The sequence below is a fragment of the Cynocephalus volans genome, chromosome 14, assembly GCF_027409185.1.
Source record: "Cynocephalus volans isolate mCynVol1 chromosome 14, mCynVol1.pri, whole genome shotgun sequence".
Classification (NCBI taxonomy): domain Eukaryota; kingdom Metazoa; phylum Chordata; class Mammalia; order Dermoptera; family Cynocephalidae; genus Cynocephalus; species Cynocephalus volans.
Window position 1 is genome coordinate 30,508,664 of NC_084473.1, and position 10,704 is coordinate 30,519,367.

Genomic DNA, 10,704 nt, shown 5'->3' on the forward strand with positions numbered 1-10,704 from the left:
CAAAAAGTTGATGAAAATATTTATATTATCTTTTAATTCTATTTTTCCATGAACTTTTTGAAGTACCCTCTTACAATTGAATGAGAAAGATGGTACCATAGTTTCTGCTGTAATATGTGTTAAAAGCATACATTATACAAAACCTTTTTGCTTTCTTAAAAATTACTGGTAATACATCTTCCGCAGTGAAATAGGGTACTGATTAAGAACTGCTGCTTTGGAAAATAATAAATGAAACCTTGGGAATATGTTTTGAGACTTAGGGTAAACAAATCTTGTTCAGATAATGGGCTCACAAATTATTTATACATTACTATTTCTATTTTTTCAGAACATTCTAGCTATTATTCTGAAGGAGACAAATTTGGGGGGTTAAAATAAACTAAAGGCTTTTGTAGAGAGCAAGTTGCATTCTTTTAAGGTCATTTTCAAATTTGTAGACTCTGTTGTTCTTGGGCAATATGCAAGAAATTGAATGCCTCCCAGTTCTTAAAAAGAAATACTCTTACAAAGGAATATTATTCTACTCTTAAGAAGGAATATTATTCTATCCTAAATATTTATAAATTTGATATGCTCTCAATGTTGATTAATGACTTATACTGAACAGGTACTTTTAAGATCATTATCCTTTGTTTTGCCCTTTAGCAATTTAAAACTCCAAAAAAATTTTTTTTAAGTGCCTGACTTTTATATTTTACAGAACTGAAACCAGAACAGGTCAAGAATATGTCTGCCAGTGAGGTATACTGTTTTACAATTATATTTTCTTTGTTTTGGTCTCCTGTATTGTAAGACTTATAATTTTGTCTGGATTTTTCCACTTTATTTTATTGGAAACTAGAGAGTTCACTTCCCTTCATTCAAAATATGGGGGGCTATGAAATTAGTCTCTTATGTTGTTTTTTTGTAATGGACAAAAAATATATAGTCATTAAGTAATTTTCTATCAAATCATCTTATGAAAATACTAAACAGAAGAAAATTATAGAAAACTTGAGGATTTTATACACTTCGAAAAGAACCTATGGTTGGTTATGGGTTAACACCTTAATGTTGTATTTTATTAGTTTTTCAATAATCTTTATTTTTTCTTCCTTATAAAAGCAATACAATTACCATTGCACTGTAATTACATTTTCTTAATATGGAAGGCTTCATTATGAGATGCTGAAGCCTTTCTTTTGCAAAAGGGCTGCCAGTTAGCTCAATTGGTTAGAGTGTGGTGCTGATAATACCAAGGTCAAGGTCCAGGGTTCCATTACTGTACTGCCATCTGCCCCCCAAAAAAAGAATGGTTATAATCTCACATTTTAACAGTCTAGTTTACCTAGGGTATGTTTGATGTAAATGAAACTTAGAAACAGAGAATTCCATATACCCACTTTGGTGTTTAGCTACCATTACCTTAAAAAATTCTCATTTAAAGTATAAGCTCCAAGTCCCTTTTATGTGATTTATAATTTCAACACCACATTTTTCAAATTCTGTTTTATTAAATATATAAGTACCATACAATTTATGTTCCCAAGTGGCTTGTGGTTTTTTTAATAGTTGAAATATAATTTGTCAACAAAATCCTATAAATATATTATTTTAAAATGCTTTTGTACTCTTAACACAATCCTAATAGTATTTTTCTACTCAAAAAATGAGCATTGTGCATGAATTATTTCTTTTCCACACACCACTCCCTCTCCCTTGGAGCTAGGAGAGGTAATTATACCATATGCTCTGATCCCCTACATTAAAGTTGAGGAAAGGTCCCTTGTGTGACACTTTAAGCCTCTCTCTGTGTTTGTACCTTGGAAAGACCATTCAGAGTAAAGGGAATAGTTAAGAGGTAGTGATGAATTAAATCCACCAGCTGGCGTGTAAATTTAACCAGGAAGCAGTCTACAAACTATAATTCCTAATCTGTTTAAAAGGTAAGATCCACTCAGCTCCAGATCTGCAAGTATTCTTTACTCTGTCTTCAGTTCCAAGGCCATGGCATTTCCTGTGAGGATCCACTGGGGAAGCTACTTGTACCTATAAATAGAATGCTTTGCTACACTTTGATTAATGTAACAGTTTCCTGAAAGCAAGTAGGTGGCTCCTTAGGAAATATTTGAAATTCTTAGGAATATTCCCAATGTTATTTCATGAGAAGAGACCTGTTTTTTATTGATAGTGGCTCTGTTAACCTTTGTGTATAAGTATGTTTTACCAATCCTGAGAATATATGTATAATCAAACTTGAACATTTTTCTTCACTGAATAAAATCAACCTAAATATAATTCCTGTTTTATTTGAAAAGTAAAGGAATTTTAAGACTATTTTCTTTTTTTAGTAACTACTATGGACTCATGACTTTAAAACAAGGTAACTCTGTTGCATGAGGTGTCTATTACATAATAAATCATCCCAAAATTTAGCGGTTTCAAACTACACATTTATTTTCTCACAGTTTCACAGAGAAGAATTCAGACACAGTTCAGGCAAGTCCTCTGTACAGAGAAGAATTCAGACACAGTTCAGGCAAGTCCTCTGTTTCAGGATTTTCTCACAGGCCTGTAAGCAAGCTGTTGACCCAGGGTCTCTTAGAATACTGCGATCAAGATGTTGAGTGACTACAAGCCTGAGGAAGGATCTGCTTCCAAGACCACTCATGTGGTTGTTTGTCAGATTCATTTCCTCATGGGTTGTTGGTCTGACAGTCTGTTTTCACTGGCAGTTGGCTGGAGGCTCCCTTTAGTTCCTTGCCACATAGGCCTCTCCAACACAGCAGTTTGCTTCATATAGGCCAAGAAGGCAAGAGAGTGTCACCAAGATGGAAGTTATAATCTTTGTAACCTAATCCTAGAAGTGACATCCCTTTAGTTTTGCCATAATAGGTTCTTTAGGTCCAGTTCACACTCAAGGGGAGGATACTGCACAGGGGCGTGTGTAACAAGAAGCAGGAATCATTGGGAAATGTACCAGAAGCTGGCTACTACATCTGTAAATCAATTAGTTTTTTTAATGTTTAAAGGGTCACCCTTAGCCAGTGGAATCTGCTTCTAAATTGAGATGAGCCCTCTCAGTACTACTTCAGAACTTTGAAAAACACTCTTGCTTTCTGGGAACAGGTTATTCTAGGCACATCTTGAATTTACCTGTCCCAAGACATGGGATCAGCAGCTCTCTAGGAACCCTGGTTCATTTTAATGGAAAATAATATTTTTTTTTTTTTTTTTTTTTTTGTCGTTTTTTCCGTGACCGGCACTCAGCCAGTGAGTGCACCAGTCAGTCCTATATAGGATCCGAACCCGCGGCGGGAGGGTCGCCGCGCTCCCAGCGCAGCACGCTACCAGGTGCGCCACGGGCTCGGCCCTAATGGAAAATAATATTAAAACTCCAAGTATAGAGATGTATATTACTGTTTTTTATTACTACTGATATTAAGTTAGCCTACTCCAGTGACAAGAGCCTGAAAATACCCGTATTTTTTCAATGTCATGAGTTCATTCTGATAAAGTACATTTTTTTTTCAGTGTTACTATGTAACATACGTACTTGAATTTTTTAATTCCACACCTAAAAATATAATTGCATCCACCATTTTTTAATTGTCATAAAATTATTTTTTACTAAACATTTAGCTAGCAAAACTAAAAGTTAAAACTACTGAATGAATTACAAGAAATAATATTACTGGTACCTTTTGTGACCATCCATTAATTATATATATTCAGATTACATCGTTTATAATTTATAAAAACTTTTAAACAACTGGATGAAAGTATACAGTATAGCTTAAAAACTGTTTAAAAACTGGATGAAAGTATATAGTATAACTTATATAGTATAAAATTAAACAAGTTTATTTTTAATCTAGTGGTTTTAGTATTAATAGTCTGGCAGTGATTTTTAGCTGTTAGCCTTTATGAGTTAATATTTATAAAGCACTTAAAATAGTCTGGCAGATAGTGAGCACTATGTAAGGATCCATTAAATAATTTTAAAATACATAAATACTTAATGGTGGCATTTTATTTTAGAGATTAAGGAAATCCATTCTATCATTCCCATTTATATGTATTGTTTTAATCTACATTCCCAAAGGCAATCAAAAATGTCAGAAAATAAGACCAAGTTAATATAAAATATAAGGAATATTAATATTAGAAAATTTCAGATACAAGCATCCTACATGTCGCAGGTAAAGAGCAATATTTCCTTTAAAGTCCCATGCGTTTCTTATAACCCCGCTTTTCTTTCTGATAAACCTATCATGAATTTAGCAAGAGAATGCTTGTGGTAAGTAAGACTCGAGAATGCAAAATTCCATGAAACTGTACATTAAAAAAAAAAAATGGAAGGAAATATGCCAAATAGTGGTTATATACATTTGAGTGGTGGAATTGTGAGTGATTCTTTTTTCCTATTTGTCTGTATTTTGTCAAATTTTTCTATAATGAGTATGTTTTGTCTTAATAGTGAGAAAGTATCGTATTTTAAAATGTTAATGCCTATAAAACTAAACATAAGTAATAAAAGTATATTAGGGTATAGCATTTTTTTTTACTTTTCTTATATATTATATAGAAAATACATGAAAATGACTGGCATGATTTTCTAAGAATACATCTATGAGGACACTTCACAAAATTAGGAAGTCTGAACTTTTTGAAGTACCCTCATGTGTATATTTATAACATAATAAACAGCAGCACCATTATGTTAATCCATCATTAACTATGGTATATGTGTTCACCATCTGTATTGTCATGTTTTTTAAAAATCTAGATGAGAAATATCCGATTATCTGACTTCACTGAATCCTTGAAAAAGATAAAACGCAGCGTGAGCCCTCACACCTTAGAAGCGTACATCCGTTGGAACAAGGACTTTGGAGATACCACCGTTTGAGGAAATACCTTTGTAAGCCTGCAGAACATTTTACTTTAACAAGAGAGAAACATATGATCTTCAGTGTATAGTTACAGCTACAGAAACTCAGCCTAAGTTTACAGGAGTTTTCAGAGTCTTACAGTTATTTGTATGAAACTTGAAGATGAACCAGAAAACAAATTTCAATAAAAGATACAATGCGAATGGACTATTTTGTTGTTTAAGGCCTTCTTGCCTTGATGGTCATAGTTATCCCTCTGGGCACTGTAAGTCAGAGCACAGCAAAAACTGATTCTGGTCTTTACCAATATAATCAAATGTAAATAGTAATTTGTATATTGTGTTGCAGATAAAAGTATTTGAGAAAGCGAATGGTAGAAGACAAAAGAGCCTTTGGTTGCTTGTCTTCTGACATCACTTCTTAAAATAGTAATTTTTCCTGTTTTCATTTCTTACTGTTGTCTTAACTACGAGTGATTGGAATGCCAAGCACTCTTAAGTTTCTTTTTTTTCTTTTCTTTTTACAAATCCATTGTGCCAAATGAAACTTTTTTTCTAAGTTACAGTAATAGGAAAAAGTTATTTTGAGGGATTTTTTCTTCTTAAATCTACAGACATTAAATAATTGTGTACTTTTCACTTTTTTATTATTATTATTACCTTGCTACCAAACAGTTTAGAAAGGAATATAGTAACAACAAAGCAAATCTGGCAAAATGGGAAAGGTTTGAAGGTTTGAGTTAACTCTGTCATATAACATGTAGATCTGTCCTCATGTGACCTGCAGTGTTTTTTGGGTTTTTTTTTTTCCCCGAATATATTTGTCAAAAATCTATTATAGACTTGTTAACTTATTCCTGATGGAATTTATATCCTGCTAGAATTATTCTAATATTTAAGAGAGCCAATTTTAACTGCTATAAAAATGGTTCCAGTGCAAGAACAGAAATACTGGGAGCCGAGACATTTCTAATTTATTGCTTATTACTTTCTTACTGTTTACAGGAAATTTATAAGCCAATGGAACTACCATCTTTTACTCTTAATAATTATTAATCCTTTCAATGAAACTTTAAAAAAAAAACTGAATTTTTATACATTGCTTACATTTTATAGGGTTCTTGTGCTTACTTTATTAACTAAAAAGTTCTAGTCTGTTGATCTGCCTTTTGTTCCCCCAAAATGTACAGTAATTCTGTTTCTTGTTTGTATAAATATGCCTGGATTTTTATCATAAAAATTTCATTGTTGGAAGTAGAGACTCATATCATGGCCTTTTAAATATTGTAATAAAGGCAAATGGATATTTGCCCTTAGTTTACTGGTTAAAAGCTTGGTTACAGAATTTTTCTTTGGTGCTTAAGTGATGTTATGTAAAATGTCATGGGTGGAAAGAATAATTTTGTAGTAATAACAGAGATTTTCATTTAGGAAATGTGTCTTTAGTTTTGAGACAATACATTAAAATAAAAAACTTGCTCCTACTAGATAAGAATTATATAATGAAGACATATATTCTTAATTTTATTCTTGCTCTTGTTAAAGATTTATCTGAATACAGAAGACGTATGGTTTCTTAGTCTGTTTGTAGTCATAACTTAAATCTCATCTCTTATGTCTTTAGAACTCTGGATAATAAAATTGACAGTTGAGATAGAGAAAAAAATTTTAAAGCCAGAAGCATGAATATTTTCTGTTCTGAGTAGTATCTTTTTAAGGTCTCAGACATTAAAACATCAGTTATAAAATATCAGTCATGAAAGATGGTGATGAGAAGAATTGGGGAAATCCCAAATTAAAACTTTTTTTTTTTTTTTTTTGGTAGCTGGTATGAGCATCTGAACCCTGGAACTTGGTGTTAGATGGCTACACTGTAGCAAACTGAGCTAGCTGATCACCCAAATTAAAACGTTTTTTAAAAACTCATAAAATTTTGTTTTCATTTAGAAAGGGCTTAAATTGTTGATACCTGGATAACTGGCTAGTCACATTAGTGGATGATGTGGTTCCAGCTCAACTCTTTAAATATAATCTTTAAAATTATCATAATTCTATTGGGAAAATATTTAGATAATGAGGATTTCAAATGTTAAAAGATATGAAAGTCAAGTTAACATTGTCATAAACAGTTAGAAAATTATATTACTGTATGAATATCCATCGATGGCACAGAAGTTACTTTACTTTCCTGATCAAGTCTGAAGTTCAGCTGGTGCTAGAGAACTATTTTCTATGACTTACTATGACCAAATTTTATTTTAAAATAAAATTTCGTTCATAGACGGGCCATGAAAGTAAAATAATGATATACTAGGAGGTAAGGGATTGGTTTGGTCTTTTTCAATGAAGATAAAAGTTGTTGAAGTTTTCTGAATTAATATTAGACTTAGATGGTGACTTTTTAGAGTTTGTGTTGAGCTCAGTATTATATTACTTCCTAAAAGACAATGCTTAAACTTTAAGTGTTGGTGTTCTGTTACTATGGCAGAGTTTTGTAAACTAAATTAAAATTTACTGATGTACTGGACTTTGAGCCAAGGGAAAGAATCAGTATTATCTTTCCAGACATCTTAAGGGTAAAAGCTTCTTCTAAGACAGTCTGCTGCCCATTGAGGTTATTAGGTTTCTGACTTGCAAATATGCTTTGTGTTTGAGAAGAATTGGAGGTAAAGCAGATACTAGAATTCTAAGTACATATACAGCAGTCTTTGCTTATACTGTAAAATTCTTTATATTTTGTACAAAAGTTAATTGCTTTGGTAAAATGAACCATTTACAGTTTGTTTTTGGATTCTGGAGTCCAAGGATTTTTCTTTAAATGTTTGTCTCAGTTTTAGTCTGGTCTTTTGTACTTTTCTTTGGAAGAAATGAATTAAAGGGTACGGCTGCACAAAGTGGGTTTTTATCCTAATGGATTGGAAATAAATGATAAATTTTATTTTGCCTTTAATTTTTTAATTTAAAACTTTTTGAGATTTCAGGGGTTGCAGTCTGATAATGAAGGCGTAGCTTGTATTGGATTTACCTCTTGTCAATAACAATTATAAACTCTGAAAAAAATATAAAAAGCTCTGGAGAGCAACCAAAACCAGGCAGAAACTGCATAAATTCCTATCTTAGAAGTGACCCACATTAACCTTCTATTCACCATAGGGCAATTTTCAGTTTGTGCAGTTCATTTCGGATAAAATTAAAGCAGAATGTAGCAGTCGTGCTCAGCTGGGGAGTCATTTGGGGCTTCTAGAACAGCTGGAAATTAGAAGGGAAATCTTGGAAAGGATAGAGCCTCAGAGAAATAAATACCAAAATCTTGCCTGCAAATTCCTTTCAAATCCTTGGTAGATTCCCATATTGCACCTGTGCAGTGTGATTTTTAAAGGAACTCAGCAGAAAGCAGTGGTTGAAGTCTAAAGAACTGAGCAGAAATTGAAGCTTCTTGAGGATACAGAGTTTGAAATTTAAGTTCCACCATGTGGGGTTAAGTAAACACTTTATGTTTCTCATTTAAACCCAAAAAGAGCTATGCTTTAGGAGTGACAGCATCCTAGAACTGAGGGCTGTGCAATAGGACCAAGGGCAAAATGGAAAGAAACTCACTGTAACAAAGCTTAAAGTCAAATCTTCACATAATCATTGTTATTCATTAGTAATTTAAAGCCAGAACAAAACACAACGTTCTTTAGGAGGAAACAGAATCCAGAGTCTTCACAACATATCCAGTACACAGTGAACAATTACAAATCATGCAAAGAAAAATTATGTGATCTATATAGTCAGTAGAAAATATACTAGTATAGAAGCAAATGCAGAGAGGACCCCTATATTGGAATGAACAGAGAATGATTTAAAATAGCTTTGAAATGTTTAAGAATTTACAGGAAAAGATAATGTATGGGCAGATTGGGATTTTCAGCAGAGAAATAGAAGTTAACCCGATGGAAAGTCTCATAATGAAAAATTCAAATCTGAAATGCAAAATGTATCTGAAATAAATTTTATTGGGTGGGCTTGACAGTAAAGTGGACATAGCAGAGGAAAGACTAAACTGGAAGACAAACTAATAAAATTATCAAACCAAAGCACAGAGAAAAAGCAATAGTGGAAGTTTGAGACCTGTGGGTCAGTATTAATCTAATGTACCTGTAATTTGAGGTACAGAAGAGAGGAGAGGAGGGATGAGGTAAGAGAAATACTTGAAGCAATAATGCTTGAAACTTTCCCCAAGCTCTAAAAAGACAACAATTTACAGATCTAAGTAGTGCAATGAACCCCAAGCAGAATAAACCCAATGACCACATCTGGGTACAAATTGTAAAAAATGAAGCAAAAAAATATCAAAAGCAGCCAATGGGGGAGGGGGAAATAACATTACATTCAAATAAACAGTGTTAGATTTCTCACCAGAAACAATTGAATTCAGAAGATGGTGGAATGACATCTTCAATGTGTGAAGATTAAATAAAAGTTAATCTAAAATTCTATATCTAGTTGAAATATCCTTCAAAATGAAAAGAATTTGTTGCTGCAGACTGACAGTATAGGAAATGCTTTAAGAAATTCATTAGGCTGAAGGAAAATTATCAATGGGAAAATGTATCTGCATGAATTAAGAACTTTTGAAGTAAATATGTTGGTAAATATGAAAGTTCTTAATTTTTCTAAGTACTGGCTGTTTAAAGCAAATTTACAGGATTGTGGTGTTTGTAATATATGTATAAGTAAAATATGGGACAAAAATAGTACAAAGGGCCAGAGAGGGCAGTAAAAGAAATTATATTGAAATAAGGTTATTACATTGTACCTAAAGTGGTATAGTATTAATGTCAGGTAATATGTGATAAATCAGGGGTGCATATTGTAATCTCTCACCTGGTTACTGAAAAAATAGTGCAGTAAGAGCCATTAGAGAAGATAAAATGGATTACTAAAAATTATGTGATCGGGCTGGCTGGTTAGCTCAGTTGGTTAGAGCATGGTGTTATGGAAGGTCAGGAGGGTTCAGGTCCCAATATGCCAGTCACCAAAAAAATAAGGTAAAATTATGGTTACCAAATCTAAGTCTTATGCACTATCTGGCATTTGAATAACCTTTTCCCCACTTTAACTAAAAAAAATTATGTTATTGGTTCAAAGGAAATCAAGAAAGGAAAAAAAGGGACAAAGAACAAGTAAGACAAATAGAAAACAGTGGAGTAGTAGAGCTGAAATACAGCAGTGTCAATAATTAAGTTAAATCTAAATGAATTGCTCATTTACTGTCCTCCTTCCTGAATATACTGTTTTAAAGTTGTTGGTTGGGCCCTCAAGGCTTTCTGCAGGTTTGATGATTCGCTAGGAGCACTTGCAGGACTGGGCAAATATCATACTCATGACAATGATTTATTACAGTGAAAGGATACAAAACAAAATCAGCAGAAGGAAAAAGAGTTGAGTGAAGTCCAGGGGAAACCAAGTACCAGCTTTGAACATCCCTCTCCCAGTAGAATCACACAGGATGCACTTAATTCTTTTTTTTTTAATTTAATTTTTTAAAAAATTTTATTTTGTCGATATACAATGTGGTTGATTATTGTGACCCATTACCGAAACCTCCCTCCCTCCTTCCTCTCCTCCATGTACTTAATTCTGCCAGTAACAAGTGACAACTTGTGAAACCGTAAAGCCTGTTAGGCATATTGAGCCACTCTGTTAGGGAATGGGGGGAAGCCTCCCCCAAATCCAATTTCTCAGATGCCAGCCAAGGACCAACCTTGCAAGCAGGGCATTCTAAGGATGGCAGTCTCAGGCCTAGCATTTTAACCCTTTTCTGCACAGTAGTGCAGATCAAC

At 33.1% G+C, this 10,704-nt stretch overlaps 1 protein-coding gene across 5 annotated transcripts in view; it reads left to right on the top strand.

Annotated features, from left to right (window-relative positions):
• SPAST (spastin) overlaps positions 1-6,185 on the top strand; it is a 63,128-nt gene extending 56,943 nt beyond the window's left edge. For 4 of the 5 annotated variants that reach the window (XM_063078530.1, XM_063078532.1, XM_063078527.1 and 1 more), the window contains 2 exons: positions 704-744; positions 4,772-6,185. In XM_063078530.1, coding sequence (XP_062934600.1) covers positions 704-744; positions 4,772-4,894 — 164 coding nt within the window. In that variant the 3' untranslated portion in view covers positions 4,895-6,185. Of the gene's footprint in view, positions 1-703; positions 745-2,450; positions 2,522-4,771 lie in introns of all 5 variants that reach the window. The other variant, XM_063078529.1, reaches the window with a different exon arrangement.
• Positions 6,186-10,704: the final 4,519 nt, after the last annotated feature.